Source organism: Mauremys reevesii, linkage group 9 (assembly GCF_016161935.1).
Source record: "Mauremys reevesii isolate NIE-2019 linkage group 9, ASM1616193v1, whole genome shotgun sequence".
NCBI classification, from domain to species: domain Eukaryota; kingdom Metazoa; phylum Chordata; order Testudines; family Geoemydidae; genus Mauremys; species Mauremys reevesii.
The window spans coordinates 86,043,473-86,071,156 of record NC_052631.1 but is presented as its reverse complement, the minus strand read 5'-3'; the positions used below and the strand labels follow the sequence as shown (position 1 = coordinate 86,071,156).

Below are 27,684 nucleotides of genomic sequence, written 5' to 3'. Positions count from 1 at the left end.
TAGCAGGACCAATCCCCAACTAAATCATCCCAGCCAGGGCTTTGTCAAGCCTGACCTTAAAAACCTCTAAAGAAGGAGATTCCACCACCTCTCTAGGTAACCCATTCCAGTGCTTCACCACCCTCCTAGTGAAAAAGTTTTTCCTAATAGCCAATGTAAACCTCCCCCACTGCAACTTGAGACCATTACTCCTTGTTCTGTCATCTGGTACCACTGAGAACAGTCTTTTGTTGTGTCTCGGGTAACACCAATCACTGGTGCAGGTCAAGTATTTAAAATAATAATAGAGATTAAAAAAAGAACCCCTACAGTTGACACTGTTGGGATCAACCTTGCCTAGCATTTCTAGTTAGACAGCAAAACTAGCTTGAGCTTTTTGGTCAATTTCACTTTTCTGGTAGTGATGGGCTAAGACCAAATCCTCTTGGATGTTTCCAAAATTTGGGCAGAATCTGAATTCTGGGGCTATGACCTATCTTGACTTTTCTGGGTTTTGTTCACTAGCAAAAATACTTTTTTGGTTATCCAGTGTGATGGGGGCTGCTCCCATTCTTCTGTTACCTGAATCCCCCCAGATTTTTCTTTTCTACAGTACGTTCACAAATACATGTTCATTTTTTTGCTCCCTAGTCTGTGCTCATGCATACTAGGACTTCACTTTGGTAGCAGGTGCAGCTCTTGGTCTCCACCACTCTGGCCCTTGCTAACTGAAAGTGTGAGTTGGATGAAACTGCTGAATAAATCCTAATTTAAAACGTTGATACTGTACTTCTCTCTACCAAAATAAGATGGTTTGTGCAGCAGAATAGCCCTGAGGACAACTGTTGGTGGAGATGCCTGGATGAAACTGAGATTGTCGTCAGGGTTCATCAGCATTTACGTAAATTAGTTCAGAATATCTAGGAGTGTGGCAGGAAATTTGAATAAAACAGTTTGCCTGTAAAATATCAGAAAAAGAATTGGTGTAAAGAAACGTTAAATGAATGTGCTGCTTCAGAATCTAGTACAAATGTCCTTGTGCAGCTGGCACCATTCTACACCCTTGATGCTCTTTATTTTAAAGGGTCCTGCTGTCTACAGACTTTAATGCTAGCAATATTTTAACAGTTTTTGTTTTTCTCTTCTCTCCTCCCCCCTCGCCCCCCTGCATTAAAATATGGGAAATACCCTTGCTGATCCATGCTAGGTTGCCTGCCAGGTGTCCAAGCCAGAGAGTTGTGCAGATCCTGTGGAAATAACTGGTATCATATGTCAGTTTCTTGGCAAATCATCTGTTTTGGCTTCTTGGAGAATTCCAACTCCTGGCAGGACTCAGTTAAGCTGTATTTATAGTATACTTGCTACTATCCAAATGCACTCATCAAATAACTTCTTTAGTTTGCAGGTGTCTGGCCTACACTGCAAAAAACCAAACAAACCCCCCTCCAAAACCTTGTGGCAGAAAGTCTCAGAGCCCAGGTCTGCAGACTCAGGCTTGTGCCACAGGGCTAAAAATAGCAGCGTAGATGTTCTTACTCAAGCTGGAGCTTGGGCTCTATAGCCCAGCAAGGGGGGTGAGTCTCGGAGCCCAATCTCCAGCTCGCGTGGGAACATCTACATTGCTATTTTTAGCCCCATAGCACAAGCCCGAGTCTGTAGACATGCGCTCTGAGACTTGCTGCCTGTGGTTTGTTTTGTTTTTGCAGTGTAAATGTACTTTATAAGGCGGTTATCCTGAATATTTGACAACTGTTTCCTCACTGTAGAAAAAGCCATTTATAGCCATCACTAGACCAATAGATAGATGCTCAGCTGTCCAAGGTTCCTGCAGTAAGGGCTGGTTCCAAAGCCTAATGTAGTTAATAGAAAGACTTCATCAAGTTATTCATTAGGGCTATAGCCAGCCTGCTTAAGGGCCACAAGAACTTGTGTGCACAGAAGACTGCCCTCCATGCCAGTGAATCCTCTTTTTGCTATACCACTGTGTAAATCTGATGGGAATCTTAGATGAGAGGCCATCCTTCAAAATTCCATGCATCACACGCTGCCTCTCCTTTCCAAGCAGTAACAAGGCTGCCATGCGTTCAGATGAAGTAGAAAATTCACTAGTCGTCCATAGCCTGCCCTTTTTTGGGATGAGAGCGGCAAGACTTCTTGTAATGTGCTCTCTGTTCTTGGAAGCTATCCAATAAACCCTTTAGCATGTGTCCTGGGGAGGGCTACATTGAATCTGCATCATGCTGGGCTAGTGTTAGGGACAAGCCGCAGATGTGGCATTATGAGTTATGCTCTTTGCTGAAAAAACAATATGCCAAATATGTTCTAAAGCAAATTTTAATAGAAAATGTAATACTTGAATAGTTTGAGAGTAAATTTTCCAAAGCTTCACATCAGCATATTTTGATCATGGGCTAGTTTGATGCAGAGGGTTTGTGTGTGTCTGTGTGTGTGGCAATTTGTTATAAAACAAACAATGCATAATTTGCTATCCATGTTAAAAATTCTATGAGTAGACAGTAAATTTCCCAAGAAATTTCTGAACTCCACAACATCCATATGTTTTCATATTGAAACCACAAGCAACAAAGCCAGTAATCTTCAAAAGGAGAGACATTTTATTGGTTATTTGAGTAATGTGGGCTGTGATTTGCTTTCATTTTAACAACTATGGGGACCTGGAATAGATGGTTAGAGAGGGATGAAATATCTGCTAGTAGAAGAAGGTGACAGTTCATCCATCTATACCTGTCTTGGACCTTTGCTTGTTTGAGTGTTCTGAGAAAAGGAATCAAGTTTGAAGAGTCTCTTCCCAATGCCATTTAAAGTATGTTAGTTTTTCCATGGCTAGTGGGTCCTGTCTCCTGGTGACTCAAGGCTTTTTACATCAAGTTGTTCTGTCTCTCTGAGCTGCTATAGTACATTGTACAACAACCAGCATCTGGGAACTCTGTTCACCTCCTCTGACATCGTGTGTACCTCTCACATGGTAATCCTAGGAGAGCCACTTTTACATTCAGAAGCTAAAAATGTCTGATGTTCTGTCCTATTTTCAGAAATGGCATTAACTGTGATGCATCAGTGCTAAAAGGGTGTCAAAAGAGGTAAATGCCAAGTCACAGTGCAGGAGCACACCAGAGAATAGAAGTTAGATGGAGAAGACCTACTCGTCATCCAGTCCATCTCCCTGTCAATTCAGGATTGCTCCCTATAGTATTCTGTCTAATGTCTTGCCCAGTTTAGTTTTAACTTTCCCAGGCAGTTGGGTTTCTGCTGCTTTCTCAGGAGCCTGCTCTGAAGACTTTACTGTTTGGGAAAGATTTCTTGACGTGGAGGCTAGCTATCCCTTTTTTAATATTGCCCCTGGGAGGCAGGGGGAGCGATGTTGGTGGTAACCTGCAAGGAAAGGGGAGTTTGGGACTGGCAGCCAGAACATAATGCCCAGCCTGCCTTAGTCACCAGAGAGTGTGAAGCTCCCAGGGGCTGGGAGGTGGATATGAGGCCAGGGACAGTGGCCTGGGCCTCTCCTTTGCCCATTGCTGGGGATGTCTTTGCTCCTTGAAGTTAACACCATCCTCAGGAGGTCTGTCTTTGGTCCTCTCAGTGAGAGGAGAAACCCACAGGGGCCTGGCACCCTTAGAGGTGCTCCCCAGGGCTGCCTGGGGAGGGGCAATTTGCCCTGGGCCCCACAGGGACCGCCACGAGAATATAGTATTCTGTAGTATTGCAACTTTTTTTTATGGAAGGGGCCCCTGAAATTGCTTTGCCCCTGAATCCACTGGGCAGCCCTGGTGGTCCCCTTTCAGCTTGTTAGGTCTGGGTTTAGGGACCTTGTACCTTTTGGCTTGCAGTTGCTTACCATGCTTTATGTTCATGTTCACATTTCAGCGCCAAATCAACTCAAGCAAAGAGTGTTCATCACCCGTCTCATCTTGTGTGCTGTGGGCAGGATGCCTCCGCAGTGCTGCCTTCCCTTTGACTTATAAAATGGGCATGGTAAAACTGTTGTGAATAGAGGTTACCTGCAGAATTCCTTAAATTCTGGATTGGCAGGATTGGATTGCTCTCTTCACTTGCTATGCACCACTAAGTGTGTCACCATCTTAGTTCTTGGTGCAAGCATGTTTCATGGAGCAAGCAACACACCCAAAGCGAACACTTGCTAAATCCTAACAGTGAGGTGAATCAGTTGTTCTGTACAGCTTTACAATTCCTCTCATGTTTGTTTTGTTCTTTCTCTTTGTTGTAGCCTAGCTGTACAGTGTGAGTCTGTTTTTTGGCATTTAGATGCCTTACTGTGTAGAAAGGAAGTCTGTGTTGTCTACTCCACACCAGGAAATGCTCTTGCATAATTAGTCAGACCTCAGAACAAACAATCTTTCATGGCATGAAAATGTTGTTTTGTTTAATTCAGTAAAAACTGTAAACACTGTTGCAACAAAACAAACTGTCCTCTGTTCTCAAGTGTGTCCTGAGTGTGGAGTTTGTATAACTGACCCTCACATTGCCTCAACTAGTGCAAAAGCCCTTATGAAACCACAGACAATGGATGGAGAAGGCTTCTCAGCAGGAGCAAATGTTGCATGTTTATATCTGGAGCTATTATTTCTGATTCTCAGGCTGTCCAAGTGGCAGACCTACAAATCCTTTTCCATTTGCTAAAGCCATTTTAAGCTCCTTTCAAGTTGATTGATCTCTGATTCGCTCCCTTATGCCCAAGTGTCTTTCAGGAAATAACCCGGAAGAGAGAAGAAAGGGTTAGGATGCAGAAAACTTCCAAGGGTTCTTGCAGTGCTTTGTCTTTGCAGAATATTGCTCTATTGTTTAATATTTTTATTACAGAATATTTGAACAATCTCTTTAAAAAGAGAGAATTTGTATGGAATGTTTATATTCACTTCCCTAACAGTTGCATGAACATCTTGGAGTTTGCAGTCAGGACCCTGGCAGTGCTGAGCATAGTCAGCCATTGTGAATCAGGGCTAGCAGAGTTGCCTGTTTAAGGAGATTCTTACACTGGAGTGTGATTAAAAGAAAATATTTTGTGCAAATAAGATTTTTGCCAATAAATTCCTATCCTGTCTCTCTGGTGCTATTAAATCTTATTTGAAACAGTTTCATTCTCAGTCCATCCTCTCTCTTCACTTATCCCTCTTCAGTGAATCCATAACTCTGTTTAATCATTGGCACCTGATGACTTAGAAGTTGTTATGCTGCTGCCAGTTAACATCATGACGTCGTTACAAGCACAATGCCATGTCAGAGCGAGCTGTGCTTCAGGGAAGGCTTCCCCTTTCTACCAATAATCAAAGAATCATAACTCTGATTACTAATACAGATGGGCCCACAACAGCAGTGTTTGGATCTGGATTAGCATCAGGTTACGGTTTGGGTCTGAGATTGAACCAAGGCCAATGATTGGGTTTGGGTTGGATGGTATAAATTTTGCTGAGCTGTTCTTATGAGATTTCAGCCTAAAATGATGGTAAATATTGTCCAATTTTCACACCTGAACTAGATCAGAAAAACAGGTATATCTGACCTTGGAAGTGAACCAGAACTGAAACTATGGAGGCTGTTATGGATTCTGGTATTTGAATCCAACTCCTCTCTGTCTTCCTCCCCCAAATTTCGAATTTGATGTTCTGGGAATTTCCTTTCCATGTCTCTCAAGCAACGTTAAAATCCAGACTTGTGCTTCTCCCTGTGAATTTTGTTGATTTAAGAGCAGGCTGGCACAATTACGCACTAATGTATAGTTGCTGTATTTTACCAAATCGGGTGGTTTGACGTTTACAAGTAAGGTGGCTCTCTAGGAGGGTACAGTTTTATTTTTTCTATGTATTCTAAAGAATCTTGTCTACAAAGTGGGCCTTTCCTTCACTTTTTTTGCACAGACTTGCAATTTGGTTGTGGGCTTTCTTTGTATGTGCTTCGTCATCCCTTGCAGTGAGTTATACTTCCTTCTCTCTTTGAATAGCATCGAGGTTTTGTGCCTTACGCCGCTGGTAATTGGACAGAAGCAATGTATTGAGGAAGAGCAGAGAACTGGCTCAGCGAGTTCCTCTTTTGTCTTTCTCCTGGGCTGTCTGTTGTCAGGGTTGCCTGCTTGCAAGTATTACACTGTTTTGTTTTTGAATTTGCTATTGGAAAATCTAGACGGCCAGTGCCAAGGGTTAATACATTTGCCACCCCTTCATTAACACATGTAGGTGGCAAAACAGTGTAATTGCAGGGAATTGCAGTGTGGCTTTTGAGGATGTGATGGCTGAATTTGTCCAGAAATACCACATAATGATTTAGCTCAGGTAGGGATGGTTGATTTTTTAACATCAGTTAAAAAGTTTCTGAGTTAGTGTTGAACCACTGTCTCAGGTTGATGAGATACAAAGTAAATAATGGTGGTGGTTTATTTATTACAGAGACTTCCAACACAGATAATTGCATTGTCTTCCTAACTTTCCCCACGGTTTCAATGGGAAAAAGTGTTCTTCCCTTCCGAACCTAACCTGCTAAGTAGTGATGTTACTCTTGTTATCATTGCTTTTGCCTTCTAGCCTGCAAGTGTCTGCATTTTGGTGGAGCCAGAAGAGAAATGATCCCTATGCTGTGTATGGATAGTTATGCAACATACTTTGCGCTCACAAGAGATGCTTTGTTAATCATAAAAAATGCTTATTCATGTTTTCCTTGTTTCCTCAGCTTCCCTTCGAGGTGGAAATTTATTACATCCAGCATGTGATGCTCTATGTTGTGCCCATCTATCTGCTGCGGAAAGGAGGTAGGTCTGCAATCAGTTTGAGCCATATTACCCTACTGATATCTGATAGGTTGGAGTTAACTAACTAAGCACAACCTGTTTCATTATGTCTCCAGTTCTTCTAAGGCAACACTTTGCTTTACCTGCCATTAGCACACCGGGATTGTTGCTGTTTATTATTTGTTTTGAGGCAGCGCCTAGAAGCCCTTGCTATGGCCCAGCACCCCATTGTGCTAGGTGCTGTACCACCACAGAACCAAAAGACATTTCATGCCTCAAAGAGCTTACAAGTATGCATCGGCCAAACAGGTTCTCTTCCTGCCACCTTGTGACTTCAAAGACACTTGATTATGTTTTCTTGTCTTTTTGACCAAGGTTTGTGGTAAAAATACACTTGATTGCAGGAGTTTTTAATTTTTGTTAGTTTTGTATTCAAGTTTTCAAATTTGATGTGAACTTCGGCCCATGAATATAGTCGTCTTGGATGCCTCCAAGCATGGAGTACCCGGGGAGAACCCCTGTTCTTAATGAACGGGGAGGGTCTCTCTTGCAGCACTAGCTCCCCAGGTGAATATGAATCAGTCAGTGTAAAGCACTTTAACTGTGAAGCTTTGAGGAAATCTAAGTGCGAGGTATTGGTGAATCAGGGCTAGCTCCTTCATTGCCCCCTCCTAACAAAGTACTTTAGTTCTTCTTCGAGTAGCATCCCTATGGGTGCTCTCCTTCTGGTGCTCATATGCCTTTGATCAGAGATTTTCGGCAGCAGTACTCATTCAGCCCACACATGCACCCTACGTGCCCTGTATCAAGGCTACATAGGGCTGCGTGGGCAAATCTCCTCAGTTCCTTGTCAACTGCCTGGGCTCGAGACTGAGAATTCAATGTGTCCGCTTCAGTTGGCCAAGCTTGCACTGTCTAGTTTGTTAGCTGGCAGTTTTTTTTCTCCCTAAACCACAGCAGAGCAGGAGGAATGCGAGTTTACACACACACACAGTGTCAGGAGGGCATTAGCCTTCTATCGGGATTAGGAGGTCTCCCACATCATTCGCGTCAATTGCTGACAGATCTAAAAGGTATACGATCTCCACCCGGAGACGCTCTAGCTGGATTTCTGAATGTATCATTTCCTGTTATCAATCTCCCGATATACAACCTCGGAACCTCCATTCCACAAGATCTCTTTCTACCTCTGTGATGCTGTTCAAGAAGAAGAGGTTACTCACCCTGTGCAATAACTGGAGTTCTTCAAGATGTGTCCCCTTCATGGGTGCTCCACTACCAATCCTCCTTCCTCTCTGCTTCGGGGTTTCCTCTCTGGGATTTTGTGGTGGAGAAGGAAGTGTAGGGCACATGTGTGGGCCGAATGGGCACTGCTAACAAAAATTGCTGATTGAAGGTGCATGTGATGCATGCACATCTGAAGTGGAGCACCCACAGGGACGTAAATCTTGAACTCCAGTTACTGCACAGGATTAACCATTCATTTATGTTAATGTCTCAATGAGTAGTAAAGTTGGGAATGTTACAGACTTCTAATTAGTGCACTAGAGAATGGAAAACACCTTGTTTTCTTAGCATATATTCTACATTGTACATAAGAAGCTAAACCAAACTATGCTGTACTCCCATCCTGGGACCTGAGATATTTCCAAGTTTTCTGCTGTTTCCCTCTTCTGGTTTGATCTCACTGGAGATCTTGTAGCCTTATCATATATACTTTAGCCCATGTAATTCCATATTTGTTTTGCTTGGAAGCATTGTCTAAGAGTGTCTCTTGGAGGCTCTCTTTTAGTGCTTGATTTCTGGAGTATTTTGTATGGGTTTGTCCTCCCATCTGTGTCTGGCTCAGTGTAGTAAGTCTTCTCCACCTCTACCCTACCTGTGGCATTGTTCTGGCTCCCGCTCTTTATCAGTTTACAGCTATCTGCTGCCATCTAATGTTGACGTGAGAGCAGTGAACTTCCAGGCTGACACGTTCTGCTGGCTAACAGACATCTTTTGCAGTCACCCTTGGCTGAGGCTATGAAGCCAGTTGGTTCCAGCTTGTTTTACAGTTGGACCCTGTGGTAGCACCCTTCTTACCTGATCGATTAATATCTCGTTAACACAGGACATTGAACTATTGTACAGTGTTTGTGTCCTCAGAGACTGGTTCTTGCCAAATCCATATTATGTGTATTCTCGGGAAAACGTGAATTCTTGACAAACTTGGTGAGGTCCAGCACAGGTAGAACAGCTACAAGAATGATCTAATGTCTGTAGAACCGATGCTAGAAAATTATTTCCTCTGCCCGTCTCACTAGCAGACCTGGTTGAAACACTTTTTGACTCAATCACAGATTGCCTTCTGCTGTAACAATATCCCATGTGGCTTGATCTGTGATCACTGACCTTCAGCAACATGCAGTAATCGGCCTATAATCTATCTGTAAACCTTGGGCAGAAATTTGTATCAGATTATGATTATGTGGATTATGACCTGGGGAAATAGGTTACCTGTGCAGCGAAATAATAGTTCATTGGACTTGGGAGCATATTAGAATGGTGCAGAAGTTTGATAACAGGGACAGTGAGCCTTTCACTTCAACGTCATCGGTTTTCAGTCTAGCCCATTACCTAGTGGCTGTTTAGTTTATGTGAACTGAGTTGGTTGTAGTCCAGTTCCTGGTTGATGCATCAAAAAGGGACAGTCTGAATTTGTTAGTGTCTAAGGTGCCACAAGTACTCCTGTTCTTTTAGTCTGAAGTATTGTGGCATTGACTGACGCTGGCAGCCTCATCCCAGGGCCATGGCTCGGAGAGACAACTGCCTGTCAAAGTGGTCTTTCAGAACAGGAAAATTAATGGCATGGCATAGAGAGAGGTTACGCAGGTTCAGCCCAAGCAGCTGCAGTGTGTGAGAGACCGTAAATGTAGAATTCCAGTTCCACTTTACTAGCACCAGGATATTTTTAAAAATACACCATTCTAGTGATGTAGAAATTTTGTGCGTGTGTGTGTGTGTCTTCATATTTTGTTCACTCTCACTGTGATCCCATTCACTGTGGCAGGCAAGGCAAGGTCACATAACACTGCCAACCTTGCAGCTTCTGCTTTGTGTCTGTCCTGAATGGTGCTGGAGCTCTGCCTTGCTCAGGTTTGGTTGAAAGGCTAGTGTGATGCTGACTGCTCACACTCCAGTGTTGCACAGTAAGCAGGATGAGCTGCCTTGTCCTGACTGGGAGCTGTGCTGATTAACTTCGGCCTTCTAGGGAAATGAGATGTTTTCCTCCCCCTCCCTCCTGCCCTTAGCTTCCCCCCCCCCCCCTGCTTTGGACATTCTGGCACATCATAGATTTCCTTTCCCCCTCTTCCTGTTTGTTTAATTTTCTCCTCAAATACATACACCAGTTCTGGACACACAACATGTTCCCTTCCCTCCCCAAGTGATTGAACATCGTCCCCAGAACAGAGGCTTGAGAGAGGTCACACACCAAGGGCCAAATCCTTGACCCCCTCTGTTGTGACTCTGATGGTGCAAAGAAGATGTAATGCTGGTTTAACTGGCCAGCAGCTTGGGGGATGGAGTTCCCCATTATCTTCAACCAGCTTAAAGTAGTGCAATAGAACCTCACTAATTCACACAGATAATGCAGTAACATCCACACACATTGCAGCGTAATTGCATTGCAGTGATTTAACACGTCCTGTTGTGGTAACTGTTATTTGTTTAGTTCTGTTCAATCTGTAGAATGAGCTGGGCAAAGTGATAACACCTGCTTCCGATAGGTGTAATACTTGAATACCTTGCCTGAAGCACCTCTGAAAATCAGACTGTATATTTATGGAGTAAAATTAACATTCCCTGTTTGCTTCTGTGGCCAAGAGTAATCCTGTTTCAGTGGAAAACAAGCAGGATTAGTGAGAGTTAATGTCTTGTATAGTGTTTAGTGATCAAATTAAAAGACATCTAGCCCTCAACGCTGGATCAGAAAGAGTGAAAAGATAATGAGTATATTTCAGGTGAAAAACAAGGGTCTCTCAAGTATTCACTATCCTGAAAGTTAGTTACTAGGTGGAATCACAGTAATTCAGTTAAATATTAATACTTTTTTTTTCTTAAAGGTATCTACACTGCAGAGCCACTTAGCAATTTCTGGTGGGCTCTGTTATCCACGGGCCTGATGTTTGTCTATCATTTTAGCATCTTACAGATTCTGGGACTGGTAAGTGACTACTCATAAAGTAAACATTTGGGCCAAAGTGTTTAGGTGCAAATGGGTGCCTAATTTGCTGGGGCAATTATGTGCTCAAATTGGACAATTGCACGTGCTAATGGCTACTTGTGGTCATTTGCATGTAAGTCACCCCATTCACACAAACACATTTTACCATGCACAAATTAGACATGCGGTTGCATACGCACTGAGTGCACAACTGCTTGCCTTACTTCTGAAAATCTGACTGTGTGCTGAATAAATAGGTAAGTGAGAATTGCAAACATACTAACTTGATTACTTTGATTTTTAGGGGAGTTAGGAAATCTCCATTTTAGGTTTGAGTCAATACAGCACAGTATAAGATTGATTTATAAACTTGTTATTGTCCCTTTCCACAGGTCACGGAAGTGAATTTGAACAACATGTTATGCCCAGCCATCTCGGATCCTTTCTATGGGCCCTGGTATCGAATCTGGGCATCTGGACATCAGACTATCATGACCATGGCTCATGGAAAACTTGTGATATTGTTCTACAGTGCTGTCCCTGTCTTTAAATATGGTGTGGATTTGCTTAGACTCCCATCTAAGAAAATAGACTGAAATTTCTCCCTGAGAAGTAGCACTTACAGGAAGCGGCGGTACCTGTATTCATATTGGAGAAGAAAGACCCAAAGGAGAATGAAAAGACAGTGTGTTAGTGTGTCATGTCTGCTTCCCCTCCCTCCCCCCTCACTATTTCTTGCCTCAAAAGATCTCTACAATAGAGTGAGGATTTTCTTCTTTCAACTGCTGTTTTTCACTGCCCGTAGTCAATGGCAAAATTAGTGGCCTTATTCTGGGAGAAGTTGGTGTTTTACATATTTTATGCAGATTACAATGGAACCTCCCTAACCCACACTATATAATTACCCCAGAAAATGGCAGGCGCTGTCTGTATCCCAGCAAAGAGAGTGGCAGTACAGTCCCCTTCTCAAGACTTTTTGCTGTGTATCCTTCAGTACATTTACTGATTACATTATAAGTATAAGAAAAAGCTGAATTACTACTCTAACCGAAAGTGAACCAAGCCCAATTCATAATGAATCATCCTGGCTTAACTTTCATTATTTGAATTTTGCTAGTTGGTGAGTAAGTGAAGCAATATGCTGTGGGTCTCCCAGTTATTTGTGTGAATTAGTGAGGTTCTATTGCACTACTTTAAGCTGGTTGAAAATAATGGGGAACAAAAGAATCATTCAAAATATATTTAACATTTATTTTTTAAATTGGATTATTTCTTTCTCAGCTGCTATGGATCTTCACCTGTTTGGTTTGAGCCCAGCATAGTAACACCTTCTGAGGATGCTTTGACTTGAATGCATGAAAAACCATCAGGTTGAAATAATTGTTTTAAAAAATCAATAAGGGTGTAAATTGTGATGGGTGGCATTTCATCTAGTCCTTCAAGTTGCCCCGGAACAGAAAGAAATATGAATTAAAGGGACACTGTCAACCTGGTTTAGACTGGGAAAACAAATTACAAAACCCCATGTGAAGAGTTTTAAACTTTATTTCATGCTTTAAAAAAATTTCTGCCCTGTGTTCTGTATTGAACAGATGAAGAGAAACTGCTATTCTGGTTTCTCTCGCTAAGCGTCTACACACCGTATGCAGTGATTTAAACTAAATCAGTGTAACTCTAGTCTGGTGGCAGTTATATCAGAGTAAAGGTGTATATATACCAGCATAGCTTGTTTCATTTGCTACTATAACAAGCTTTACTGCTAGAAGCACCTTTATACTGGTATACCTCCCTCCACATAGGACACAGCACTGATTTAACTAACCTTATTGCAAAAACTGCATGCAGAGATGCAGAAAGAACAAGTATAACTGGGGAAAAGCAAATTCAATGTATCCATTTACTTCAGTTTTAACAATGTTCAGTATTAAGATGTTATACTGTACAGGCAAGTGGAAAGGGGGGGGATCTTGACAGTGTTCCTTTTAATTTTTGAAATCTGAGTTCATGTTGGTTGTATTTCAGAGCTGCATCTCAAGAATTTGCTGCAAAAAGTGATTTTTAGCTTGCTTGTGTTGCATTGCCATAGGTGTAATGGTATACAGAGCCACCATACCTCTCCCTTTGGCTGAGTCGCCCTGCGATCGTGTTCTGAAGTTAAGGTACAGCCATTTATACCTCAAGGAGAGAGCTCATTGCCTAGAAAAATTATTAAAGTTACAAACTTGCATTTTTTTTTTAAAACTTTTACAAAGGCAGATTTTGATAGGGGAGAGGGAACACAAATGACTTCTTTAAATAGTTTCATTCCATTTATTTAAATATATTTACAACTGCATTCAGGAGTATCCTGTCAATCTGTATTCTGATTTGTAAACCCTTGTCTGGACACACTCTGTGCTTGGTGGCATATATTAAATATGATGAATAACCTATGCTGCCATAATTAGATTAAAAAAGCAGATTAACTCATTGAACAGTTGTGATAAATTTAAATTCCCGTTACCCAGACCAACAAAATGCATGTTCCTGTTCCCTATCTTCAGTCTCCAGCAGGAGTTCGCCTTTGAGAGCTAAGCCCCTGATACTCGCAATGAATATCTGTTTACAGTGTGGCTCTCAGGCCCTGATCCTGCAAGCACTTAAGCAGGTTTAACTTCACTCATCAGAACAGCCTCGCTCCTACTCCTGTATGTAAAATAAGCACATCTTGCGGAAGCATTTGCCGGAGTGGAGGGAAAGCATCAGTGTTAACAAAGGCGTGATCCTTCAAAGGCAGAGCACTCAACTCCCATTGAAGTCAGTGGGACTGCAGGAGGTGATGTCCTGGCCCCAGTGAAACCAATGGAGTTTTTTGGCCATTGATTTTAATGGGGCCAGGATTTCATCCAGGGTACTCGGCATATTGCAGGGTCAGGCCCTAATGTTCATATTGATAGATATTGAGCAGTGTCCCCTACTTGAATATCCGTTATCTCATAGGAACAGCTGAGCTAAATCATACAGCACTTCCTCCCATCACCTAAGCTTGTCTGAAGTTTATTTAGGTTTGTTTATCTAGCTAGCAGTCCCTTAGCAAAATGCCTTGGGCCAGACACCCCTGCTGTAACTACAGTGAAGTGTTTAGAAAGAGACCATTGGTGTTACCACAGAGATGCAGTTGGCCCATCCTTTCAACACGGGCACTATTGCTTGGATTTAAGTTTTTTTGATTCTTGCCTTTTTCTAACCCTTTTTTTTTTTTAAATGACGGATTTTGACAGCTACATTCAGAACAGCAGCAGCCTCCCAGGTTTAAAGCCACTTAGTATTTTTGAAAATACAGCACTTCCTGCCTCCAGCTGTGTGCTTCAGGGCATTCTAATAAGTACAGCCACAGCTCCTTTAGGCCACCACTAGCCTCTTATGATCAAATAATGAGGCTAATGGGGAATTTCAAATGTGTAGCTCAAAGGGTGCCACCTCCATGGCAGGGTATTTACTTGAAGTACTGAATTTCTAGCTCTTTTGGCTGGTTTAAAAATGTAGGAGCAGGCATGGCAATTTTGAGACGATTAAAGTCGGGGAAGCCTCTAAAGCAGTAGGTCTGTTCCTAAAATCTGACTCTCATTCCTCAGCTGATCTCTTGCAATAGACACAGTCTGTAAGGTGCAGCAGAAAGGTGGGGATTGTTCAGTTCATAGGATGTTGCTTTGGATGATGGTGGGCTACTCAGAAGCTGGGCAACTTATTAAAATATCCCACGGGAGGGTTACGTCACTTCTATGGTGGAAGATTTATTTTTCTCCTATTGAATGGGTGGGTTTTACAAGCACTTATAATAGAGATGATGATCCTTGGTTGGCTTCTGTTTATACTGGAAATGAAGAGGTGAAGCCAGGTGGCCAGGAAGTGTGAAAGGGAGAGGAAGCACAAGGTGAGTGACCAGTCAGTGTGAAAGGGATAGCTTGCCTCTGGCCAGCTGAGCTGCCTGAGACAGATCACTTTGTCTTCCACTAGTTCATGTGTGACAAGTCATCCTCACTACCAGGGAAAAATCACTCATGGTGCTGAAAGCTAACATTCCACCCTGAGAAGGTTATTCTCCATAGTATTCAGACCTCCAGTGACAGGAAAACGATTTGTGGTCTTTAATATTATTGTTTTGCTGTGTTTAAGCAGATGACTTGTCAGGTGGGAGCCTGAATATTGTGATTTTTTTTTTTTTAAATAAACTAAGAGGAAGGGGAAAAATAAAAAGCCTAGAAAGGAGAGACAGACTCATAGAAGTGTGGGCCTGGAAGGGACCTCCATAAGTCATTTAATCCAGTCCCCCGCACTGAGGTAGGGCTAGTATTATCTAGACAGATGTGACTGGCTAGTCTTTTTGTGCCTGTGGAATCAATCCCAAACTAAACCTAACTTTGTTTATCAAGTGCATCCTTGTTTTGGGGGTGTCTCCCCCTCAATGGAGAACTTTGTATATGTTGAGGGTAAAATTGTGTCTTTAAAAGCAAGCTCCAACTATTTAGCAACATGGTGCTCTGACTAATGGAGTTGGCCTTTCTGAGCACACCAAACTCTGCCCTTGTCTCCTCTCTACGCTACAGGAGGAGCCGTTAGTAGCTACAATTAAATTTGTTTACTGATCACAGAGTTTGTTTATGCTCAGGCTGAGAAGCATGAACTAAAGATGGTAACTCTTCTGCCCCCATGTAATGTTGGGCAGCAGCCGGTGCATGGTAATGGATTCTGGTGCCAAGGCTTTCAGTAGTCTAAGACACAGCTAGTGCTATTTTTTCAAAGGTTCAGACACACCTCTGCGGTGTTTTACCATTAATCTGTTTTTGTCCATCTTCCACTTAACTGCATTGGACTTCAAACACCAAAGATGAATTTGCATCGTGTTTCTCTCATAGGCTGGAGATTAACAGCTCTTAGTCATGTTCAGAAATAAATAATATATATATATAAAAATGGATGTAAGGCCATAGCCCCCAAATACACCCCTAGACGTGGTATTAGTTTGACTTCTTAGTGCTTGACAAATGCTGCTTGTAGGCAAAGCGCTTTGCTGAAGCTGGGAGACATAAGCAGTCAGTTCAGTTGTGCACTTTAAGGTTTTAGAGTACCTCAGTGCAGATGTATTCCCCTCTGTCTGTAGCCGCAATCAGGGTTTTGATATTTCTGTATATTTGATAACTGAATGTTTTGTAAAAACCTAAGTGTCTTTCCCTTTCAGAAATGGCTATTTGCAGTTGTTTAAGTACTTGATTCTGTGTCCCAAGTCTTGTCTATAAATCACAGGCATTGGTTTCCTAGGTATTTGTAACTACATGAGGGAAAAAATATAGATGTGCAGTTTTTCTTATTGCAGTTATTTCCAGTGGCATTTATTGTTTTACTAGGTGAACTTTTCATAATTTTATTTTAAAAGCAGGGGGATAAAGGGATGCTGCAGCATACAGATGTGACACTGAGAAGTTAGTCGTCCTAGTTTTAACAAAGTAGAAAATTCAAAGGGGCATCTGGTATTAGTTCATAAGTGGAAATGCTGCAGGTATGTTTGTAAAGACAAAGACAACTACTTTTTGTAATTGGAATAAAACACATGACGCGATCCATAACAGTTCTTTTGTGACCTCGTGCTCAAGGTGATATTGCTGTAACTCTGTTTTTTCTGCTTAGTGTTGTTTAGTTAAAGCTGAGCTGTTTTTAAAATCGCTGTATTTTTCTTGAGGGTCAATTTTATACCTTTTTTTATTTTTGCATTTATTCTGAGTCATAGTTCTCTCAATGCGGCATATAGAGTGGTGAGTGCACCCACAACGCTGTTAACAGCCATGCTCTGCTAGGAAGCTGGAATTGCTACATGCACTGAGCTGAGGCACAAAGCTGTCTTTGGAAACTTGGCAGTTCCAAGTACCCTGCCCTTGGTTCCAACCACCATATTATCCAGGCACAGGCTGGAACTGCAGGGGCAGGGACTAATGTGGGTACTCAACTGCCACCTCTGCTGTTGGTTCAAAGTAATTTGTAAAAGTGTTCTAAATTTTGTAACCTTTTTAATGTGCTAAAACTTGGTTATCAGGTAACATTTGCAGATAAAGGGTATATTTGTGTACTTGGTTTTTTGTATTTTGGTCTGTTTTTGTTGGTCCCTATCTGAGATCCTGCTCATTGGGCAATTAGTTGTTTAAATCTTTAATTAAAGGAATAAATACCTTCTACTGTGTGTGGGAGCAGTTTTGTCATCATTTTAGCTATGCCGGGTCCTGAGCCTACCTGAACAATCCTGCCTGATTATAACTAATCATAGGTAAGAAAATTGAACATCTTCCACTACATCCCTTCGTACATTACAGCACAAAGGAGAGAGATGAGACCACACACCTGTACTCTTTCCTCTCTATTCACTGTTTAAACCTCCCCTACCCACAAGTGGTGGGTAGAAGGTACAGGTGGCAGCAGATACTTTCAAACCTTCACCCTTGAAGAAAATGCTTTTTAAAACTTTATACATGTCTTGTTAGTTACATTCTACCTACCTCAACACCCTCTCCATTGAAGTGGTACAGCATTCTTCCTAATTTTCTGTACTGTCACACCAATATTTCACAGTAGTCATAGAAGAATTACCAGAACAGAATATGCACAGGTTTCAACATAAAACAATCTTTTGGACATTTTATTCTGCAATATTTGCACATTTTGTCTCAGCTGCAGTAGAGAGGTAAGTCCTAACTTTTAGTTTGTCATTAAAGATGACATTGAGCCCTAATTAGCAGGTTTTTAAAAAAAAAACAAAAACTCCTCACACTTCATGAGTGGTATGATCGCAAAAACGCCAAATCACGCACATATATATAGAGGCCATCATGGGCTGTGGGTTTCATCCAGTCAAGGAGCAGAATCAATACTATGTCTTGAGATGACCAGTCACAATGTGTGAAGACTGAAACCATTGGCACTAATAACTTGAATGCATAGCTCAAGCCATCAGAGTAGATTTCAACCTATGTGAATGAGAGGCAAACTAATTTACTAAGCTGGAAGTTTGAATAATTTGGACAAGGGCCTAAATTAATCAAATTGTTCCCTACCAATAGGTGATGCAGCTATAATTGTCAATCAATTGTATTGTTTATATTTGTTTTAATAGCAAATGTTTGTCAATTTTAATGTCACCAAAGAACCATAGCCTTAGCTCACAGGACCACAGATTTTTTAATAAGCAAGTTGCTTCGTAGACTGGAGCAGTGATCAAGGGGTGGCGATTTTTTTCATTGGTAGGTATAGCCACCCATGGGTCCATCACACTTTGGGAGTGTACCATGCACCATCTGGGAATATTACCATGGGGAAAAGGAGAGTGGCGCTCTACTTGAATACTGCAGGATACAAAAGCATACATATGTCACTAATACTACTTTGTAAACATGCCTTTATACAGGTGAAAAAATCTGGTAAATGCCAAGATGAACGCTTTAGTCAGGTATAAAAAGCAAGCGAGTCCTGTGGCGCCTTATAGACTAATAGATGTACTGGAGCAGTATTTCGTCAGTATTCACCCACGAAAGCTTATGCTCTAATACATCTGTTAGTCTATAAGGTGCCACAGGACTTTTTGTTGCTTTTTACAGATCCAGACTAACACGGCTACCCCTCTGATACTTAGTCAGGTATGTTAAGGATGGGGTTGATTGCCAGAGCATTACCCATGTATATGGGAGGAAGAACGAGGGGAAAATACTTAGTATCCTGCATGCATTGAGTGATTTTTTTTTTTTTTTTTACTTTAGCAACAGCAATCAAAACAAGTCAATGCCTGTGTATTAGTGATGAAGTGAATGTTTGTATAAAGGCTTTTTCACCAATCTAATGACTACTTTCCCCAAACTGTCCTGTGCCCAGATCACGATCACTGTTACTTCCCCAAGACACATCCATGCCCCCCGTCAGAGATGGTATTTCTATTGAACTGTTCTCCCTCCCAGCCAAAGCCTTCCTGCAGAATGTCAAGATGTAAAACTGCTAGGAGTTGGGGAAGGATTATTAAACAGTTTTAAGGTACAGTTCAGACTAGATTAATCCTTCATAGAAACAAAGTATTTAACAGATTTGCTGCTAGATGCTATTAGTCACAATTTTGAAAGTACTACGGTGATGTCAAAAAAGGTAAAATGTACTTACTCCTCTAATTTTTCATTCTCTGACATTGGCACCTGATGATCTGTGATCCATTACAACTGGGTTATTTCTCCTAGTCTTCCAAGTGCAGAAGCGTCTTTGTTTTAAAACTCTCTAGCTGTACAATGTACAGCCAACAGGTGGAGCTATTCAGAGAACTAACTCCCCAGCGAACTGCCCTAACTTAAGACAAACTATACATTCTGATTATTAAACATAAAATATTAGTATTTCCAGGCAGGAGACTGTCTCTACTTACTTTTTTAGACAAAAAGTGGAAATCAAGACTTATGGCACAGTCAAATCCCCATTTGAGGGAATCCCCAGATTTGTCCCTCTCTGAAGGAATACTCCAGGAGGGGAAAAAAGGAAGGATCAAGAGTTCCTCTCCACCTGAAATTTAATGCAAAATTGGACACGTCGGAGGCGGTCTCATGGAGCCCACTTAAGAGAAGGAAAAATGACAGAATATGTAAATTTTACTTTTCTGCCTTGTGGGCAGCTGGTGCTTTATGAGCAATACAATTGGGAAGAAGCCAATCTCCAAATATGGGGAGAAACCTTAAACCATCAAGGAAACTGAATCCCACAACATGTGGAGTACAGCAAAGGGAACAACCTCTGGGGTATTAGTGGGGATGTCTAGCCCGATAGCTTGTCTTTACAAAGCCACCCACTGACGCATGCAAAAGCTACACGAACAAACCCAAATTTTCACATTTGGGCACCTAAATCCAAAGACGACACCCCAATAAGAGTGTCTGATTGGCAAGGGTTCTGAGCACACTGCTCTTAATGGATTTGGTTCCTAATTTTAGTCACCCAAGTTCAGAAATTTGGGGTCAAGATTTCTGGGGAAAGAAATGCGTAGTCTCCCCAGAATCGCCTAATCCCATCTGATCCATAGGAGAGGCTGCATCATTTTTACATGAACTGTATAAATGAAAGGAATTAAAATTCCAGCAACCCTGTAAATTTAAGTATTCACAACTGCATCACTCACCCTTGCTGTAGAACGTGGTCAAAGTTGTACTTTATACTAGCACAATGTGAAACAAACCATTTGAGGAATTAAGCAAGACTAGTAACACTGCAAGTAGTCTATTTTGAAATGATACATGCTAAAGTAGTAGTGTGGGAAAAGAAAATGAATTAACATTGATCACTATCTAGACCCTCTGGGATGGTGTAGATAATATTTAGTCTTGCCATGAGTGCAGGGGACTGGACTAGATGATCTATTGCTGTCCCTTCCAGTCCTACGATTCTACTTTAGGTGGGATTTATGATGATTGTTACATACTCAATACTGTATGTGTTCATTTACTGAGTTCTACACTGTTTTGTCACATCTCCCAAAGATGTACTAATATGACTGGTTTTGCAACAAGAAGGCTATGTATAAAAGACCAGATCCCTCCTGTATACTGGGGATTTGATTTAAAACTGACTGAAATCAATGGAAGTGGCACACACTCAGTAAATCGAGCTCTGAAGGAACTGAAGTGTTACATGTTAAGCAGGGCGACATCACTTCTGAGTTAAATTGTCAATTTCTCTTTGCCATAGAAATACCAAGTGGTTCATGCCCAATTTATTCCTCTAGCTGGGAAAATTAACAGACCGACTTCATTTAGAACAAAATGTACCCCAAATGCATAATTAAAATCCAAATTCCCTTTCGGAATTCTCTAATGTTCAAAAAAGTAACTGAGCAGGCCCCACAATTTAGCAAAGAAACATGAAAACAGGAAATGGTGATTCTTTTTCCTTATTTTATTGGGTAAATGATTTAAAAGGTAAGAATAGTGTTAAAACTACTACAATATCTTTCCACAGCCATATCTCACAGACCCACAGATAACCTTCTATATATTTTTTTTGCTTTTTCCTCATTTTTACCTTTTTAAGCCATACTCATAGTAAAATGCCCACTTCAACAGTTTCTTCACACTAATAGCAATTAAATGTTGGAAGGGAGGATCTAGTTATAAAGGAAGGGGGTTCAGGTAATCTGTGATATTATTGTAATCAATAATCAAGTTACTAATAAGGAAGGAAAAAATAGGGGCCCTATAAGCTACTCCAGGTAGCTCAAAGCCCATTACATCTGTCACCATTGCATTCCAGATAACTCATTATGCGGTGAACAATTCAAAGTAATTTTTCATAACATATAAAACACTAAAATAACTTAGAAACTAGATCCAAATATTTTGAAAAGAATCAACTTTGATATACAAAAACAGTCATAAGTTGTTACAAAAGTTTCAAACAAAAGTTTGTCTTCTCAGTGCGTTTATGTACCAGCGCAGTTACTGGATCCAGAGCAAAGAAAGAGGTTTTTATTTTTTTCTTTAACAGTAATAAAAAACAAGGAAAACATATCTTTGTATATAAAGAATCATTGCTGGTTTTAAGAATAAATGTAACCAGAAACCCTTAAATCTGAGAGGCACACTTTGGGTTTCTATATTTATTTTTAACATAAAAGGAAAGTCACCAGTTTATTTAAATGAAGGAGGTACTCAGACTCCTCAAATAAACTTAATTCAATTAACATCACTAGCAAAAATCAGTTAGAAACTGTACAAAAATAAAAAAGTTAACATTTAATCCTGCAGGGATTTTGTAAGGACTGGAAGGCAGGCTTTAGGAGCAGCATTTGTGCATGGCTGGAGGCTTCTTTGGTTCGATCTAACACACACAAGAGATGTAACCTACTCCAGACAACAGTTTCAAAAAACCGCACATTTGAAGACAAGTAAAGAGGTCAATATACAAATGCCAGGGTGTGCCACATCAATTGCCTTGATTAAATTCATACACCAGGTCAAAACTCACTACTGTGCCCTCCACCTGCTGTGTCTAGCACTGAGGTGGGAGAAGTCAGTGGGGCAGAAAGGTCACTTGAAGCATGACTGAGCAACACTTATGTGTGAGTTAGAGGGGCTCACTGTCTAACTCAGCTAATACCACATGGATCTGAGGAAGAGGCTTCAAAGTGACAATTCAAGCCTTTTAAAATGGAATAAAGCAAACTGATTAGTGTTTCTCTAAAGCTAAAATGTTAACTTAAAAAAAATCCAGTGAAAGTACCCAACATAAAAATACTTCCACTGAACTATATCTAAAAGGCTATTAGTGTAGTTAAATAAGAACATTCGTGAAACTGATTTCACACACTATTCTTGATCAGGTTTAGAAAAACAGACCTATTTTGTCCCAGGGCACGTCTGAATAAAATACATGTATGTTTATTCAAATATACCCATAAGTATATAAGAAACATAATCAACAGCATTCTCGGCACTTACATATCGAGGAGATAGGTGCCCCTGAAACATAGTAGATAGATTTGATTATTCTAAGCATGAAAAAAAACGGTGTATTTCTGTGTATCTCATAGAGAACTGATTGATTGACCCATATATCTGTAACAGTTTTTAAAGACACTGGTCCGGAGGGACCTGGGCATTAATTGATTTTCAAGCACACCTTTACAATTTGTATAACACTCTTTGAACTATTCTTTTTAAGCAACAGCTACTGAAAGATAGACAAAAATTCATTGTGCATTATGCTGTGTACAAAAAGGAGACAAAACTATCCTTTTTTCCCCCCCAAGCCATGATGGGAAGTATTGCTGACCTTGTCCTTCAAAACCTGCAGGATTGTTTATTTCATCAGTATATCATCATTATTACACTGGTAAGAAATTCTGTATAACATCTGCATATATTGAGGATTTTTAAAAAATCTGATATGATTTTAGAGTCCGCATGACCAGTCACGTGACCTGCTCAAGGTTGATTAGCACCTTTAAATACATATATATTTTTATATATAATAGATTTTTTTTAAAAAACTTCTAACAATGAGCTCATACAGAAGCATGAGCCTGCTGTAACGAGATGATGGGTAAAGATGGGGTGAGTGACTTTTTTTTTTTTTTTTTGCAGCAGACAATATTATTCAGCTTGTGCTCAGTTTCCCTATAAGGGCAAGAAAAAAAACTTTCAATCAAGTAGCCACTTGTTTACAGTTTCCACTTAAAAGCTAATCCACTTTCAAATGTTCCCAAAGTAGAAACAAGACAATAGTATCATCCAAAATATCCTCTATATAAACATCTATTGATTTTTGCAGTGTCCGCTTGGCATATCTCTTGGCTACTGAATTTTCAGGCCCTTTTGTTTGCTTATAAATTAAGGCATCACAACTGAAAGTGTTAACATTTGGACATCAAATGCTGTGGATGAAGGAATACCAAAGACCACCTATCTTAAAACTAACCCAGCAAAACTTGCCTCATATTACAGGTGAGCAGTAACAATTTACCCAATTATCTTTTAAAATATAAAATTTTAGAATTATCAACTAGCAGTCTGCCATTTGCTACAGCAAAAGTATTATTAGCGCCATTTTTTCCCTCTTATCTGTTTAGAATATGTATTTTGTTTTATACACACACATCCATTATTTGAAATATCTGGGGATTTCAGCTTTACTCACCTGTATGTAGGGGGTCTTTTTCTATGATGCATGAGGTATATCATTCCCTTGAATATGCGGTAAACTACTACTGGTGCTAGTGAGAGTTCTACAGCTGCAAGAAGAGGCTAGGCCCCAAAATGTTCAGGTCTTGTTACTCTACCACACAAACCTTTTTATAAATCCCATCTCCATTACTACAGCTGGAACAAAACAAAAAATTCTGATAATACAGTAAAATGATTTCTACCTCTTCTTAGTGCAGAAAAGTTACCAGAACTATTTCACAGTACTTACAACACTCCAGGACTGTTCCTGTAATAGATGAAGACATCTGAAATCAGGGCATATTTGTCCTGTGCTCTTTCTGCAACACTCACACTGTTTCTTAAAACAGCAGTTAATTGTTATCTAGTTAATCATGACATCATAAAACTTAGGAAACTAAAAAGAAAGAATAAGATGGGGAGAGAAGAGAAAATCTTTCACAATTTGCTTGCTCAAAAGAATCCCAGTTTAAAAAGTAATTTACACCAGATCAGTAGAGAGCTGTCCAGTGCTTTTAATATTCTTCCTATGATTTTTATGTAACTATATTTATGTCCTAGTCAAAAGGCACAAAAATCTAAATCCATTTTCTTCCTAATATAACACTGCCTATTCACCAACCATTATTAAAACAAAAGTGACTCCTATTTTGAGAACGTCAGAAAATAGTCTCTTCTCTGCATTACAAACACTGTTTTGGTGTCTGATCCTGAGAGGGACAGAATACCCTCAATTCCCATATAATGGAATGAGAGTTGAGGGCACTTAGTACCCTGCTGGATCTGGCACTTTAAGTCTGTAATCAATTAGACCAACTGATCCTGAAATACTTCCTATCATCATTGCCTCTTATGCTAGGTGCAACAGCTTCTCTTCATCTGGAATATCACCCTTCAAATTCTGTCTGTAAATACTGAATCTGAAGCTCATGTATTTAACTACATGAAATAAAGAGCCTTTACTACAATGGTGGGGAATGTATGCTTAATACCTGAATCTCTGATATGTTTCATTCCCTGTTACAACTATTAATGCAACAGCAACAAATGTCTTACTCAAAAAAAGGATATCCCTAATTGTAACCCTTAAACACTAAAGTCTTCCTTCCATCCACAGTCACAGAAAACCTTGATTGATATAATTCAGTGTTAATGTAGTATAAATTTCAAATTTTATAAAAAAAACACAAGGGTTATATATGCTGCAAAAAAACCCCGCAGTGACTCAATAAAAAAGAATTATGGGAGCTTTGTAATAATGCAGTTTTCTCACCCGTTGCCACAATGAACTTGACCAACCAAGGAGAAGCGTCAACGTGGCAACGGAAACTATCATCATAAAATGGTACAGTAATAGAGATAGCTAGACCAGGAAGGGGCGGGGTCTCCTGGGAAGAGGTCTGCAGAGAGGTCCAGTGACTGGTCATGTGGCTCAGTGTCAGGAATAATGGTTGTATGGCGGAAGGGGGTGCCCAATGCCATTTTGGAAGTGATGGTGCTGACGATGGGCAAGGTACTCTGTGTAGCTCATGGTCATCTTCTCACTACGGTACCTAAAAATGGGCGAAGAAAAAAGTCTCAAAGGATTTTTAAAGGAAACCATTAGAAACACTGTCGTTGGAAGGATTAGATTTCATCGGTAAACATCAACTTCACTGCATACACACAAACCAACAAAAAAAATATTTCCATTGATTAAAAGCTAAAATGTACAGAGTGGCAATGTAAGAAAAACGCTGCTTGAGAACTTAGAGTTTGATTTAAGGATATTACTTTATATATTTTGACATGTGATGTTGACAATCTGTGTTAATAAAAAAAGCTTTACTTTTTGAATCTGTCATTAAATAATTGTCTGCACTACCCACATAATCCCACTACCATTATCCCACTACTGTGAAAATTTAAAGAGATAAAAATAGAAAAAATGCTTAAAAATAAACATGGATATTATCCACCAAAATTACAAACAGTAAAATAAAAATCCAATTCTGCCAGTACTAACTGAGGTTATGGTACTAGTCATGTGCTTTCCAAAAATAGAGAGTCCATTATTTTGCTACTAGGGAGTCAGACTCTAACCTCAGTTTCAGTGATGCAAACCCAGAGGAACTCCATGGATTTCACTGGGGTCACTTGGATTACTTTTTCAATTTCTTTAAAGCACCTAGCTGGGTGATTTTTTACAACGGAATATATACAAAAAGTATAAATGTCTTCAGAAGGTGTTGTCCAAGGAGGTGGTAATAAAGCAACATCAGTTTGTACCAGAGTTACTCCATATCCGTAACCAACTCTCCCCACGAAGATGCAAGAACCACACATGGCCCAAAATCCATGTGGCCTCCTTTCACATAATATCTTTAGTTGTAAATGCCCAGACTGGAACAAATTATGCTTCTATACAGGTGCCAATGCAGAATAACTCCACTGAAGTCAAAACGGAGTTATTCACCTTTTTTTACCAAAGCCTGGTATACACCTAAAAGTTAGGTTGACATAGCCTGTCTGGCAAGGATGTGAAAAATTCCCACCCCTCAGTGCTGTAGCTCTGCCAACGTAATCCCTAGACACAGCTAGGTTGACAGAAGAATGCTTCCATTGACTGAGCTACCATTCCTCAGGGATGGCATTCCTGCAGTGATAGAAAAACCCCTTCTGTCACTGCCGGAGGCATCTGCTTTATCGCACTATTGTGACACAGCTGTGGTGCTGAACCTGTGCCACTATAGCACCCATAGTGTGGACATGGCCCAAGTATAACAAAGAAGAATCTGGCCCCTGGTAGTTTCTTTTTAAACTCTCTTTATAACAAAAATTAATAAAGTTTACTAACAAAATTGCAAATTGCTGCCAGATTTATACTTCTGCTGTACTGTAAAATTGGGAATTGTGTATTTATGTTGAGACTATACCTCGTGCTCTATTGCCACAAACTGTGATTCGAAAGACCAAAAATATAAGGGAAGCACAAGTGTACTTGACACGATAGTGTTTGTTAGTGATGTATTAATTCATTAAATGGCTTCCGGCCTTGGCTGAAAGATGAGTCGTGCGTCTCCTCAGTTTGATGTGAATGAAGTGTGGCACTTACTATGCTACCCCTTCCACTCGGAAAATAAACCATCAACTTGGCAGCTAATGAAGTTACCTGAATGTGTGTCAAAGCAGGCCAAGGGCAGTCTGTCTGAAACTAGAATCACATCTGCTTGTTTAACCAGATGGAAAAACAAAATCCTCCTGCTATCCTTATCCTGCTTCCTAAACCACTTTTTAGACATTCTCTGTTAGAGAAGAGAGAATTAAAGTTGATGCCAATACTGGAACTCAGAGGACAGCTGGAACTACTGCCATCACTCTGAAGTGGCTGTATTTCAAAGAAACCTTATTGAGGTTGCAGGAACAAACCATCCCGATGTGTAGGAAGAAAAGTAAATATGGCAGGCGACCAGCTTGGCTTAACAGTGAAATCCTTGCTCGTCTTAAACACAAAAGAACAGCTTACAAGAAGTGGAAGATTGGACAAATAACCAGGGAGGAGTATAAAAGTATTGTTCAGGCATGCAGGTGTGAAATCAGGAAGGCCAAATCACACTTGGAGTTGCAGCTAGCCGGAGATGTTAGGAGTAACCAGAAGGGTTTCTTTAGGTATGTTAGCAACAGGAAGAAAGTCAAGGAAAGTGTGGGCCCCTTGCTGAATGAGGGAGGGAACCTAGTGACAGAGGATGTGGAGAAAGCTAGTGTACTCAATGCTTTTTTTGCCTCTGTCTTCACAGACAAGGTCAGCTCCCAGACAGCTGCACTCTGCAGCACGGTATGGGGAGGAGGTGACCAGCTCTCTGTGGAGAAAGAAGTAGTTCGGGGCTATTTAGGAAAGCTGGACGAGCACAAGTCCATGGGGCCGGATGCGCTGCATCCGAGGGTGCTAAAGGAGTTGGCCGATGAGATTGCAGAGCCATTGGCCATTATCTTTGAAAATCATGGCGATCGGGGAGGTCCCAGATGACTGGAAAAAAGCTAATGTAGTGCCCATTTTT

The 27,684-nt window shown here is 40.7% G+C and overlaps 2 protein-coding genes across 8 annotated transcripts in view; one reads left to right on the top strand and one right to left on the bottom strand.

Moving 5' to 3' along the window:
* TMEM164 (transmembrane protein 164) overlaps positions 1 to 17,146 on the top strand; it is a 92,764-nt gene extending 75,618 nt beyond the window's left edge. For all 7 annotated transcript variants that reach the window (XM_039488516.1, XM_039488515.1, XM_039488517.1 and 4 more), the window contains 3 exons: positions 6,679 to 6,757; positions 10,840 to 10,940; positions 11,333 to 17,146. In XM_039488516.1, coding sequence (XP_039344450.1) covers positions 6,679 to 6,757; positions 10,840 to 10,940; positions 11,333 to 11,536 — 384 coding nt within the window. In that variant the 3' untranslated portion in view covers positions 11,537 to 17,146. The remainder of the gene's footprint in view (positions 1 to 6,678; positions 6,758 to 10,839; positions 10,941 to 11,332) is intronic.
* A 5,814-nt stretch (positions 17,147 to 22,960) lies between these two features.
* The window catches only part of AMMECR1 (AMMECR nuclear protein 1), a 113,810-nt gene continuing 109,086 nt past the window's right edge, over positions 22,961 to 27,684 (bottom strand). Inside the window, exon 6 of the mRNA XM_039488655.1 lies at positions 22,961 to 25,200. Within this exon, the coding sequence (XP_039344589.1) occupies positions 25,086 to 25,200 (115 nt within the window). The 3' untranslated portion in view covers positions 22,961 to 25,085. The remainder of the gene's footprint in view (positions 25,201 to 27,684) is intronic.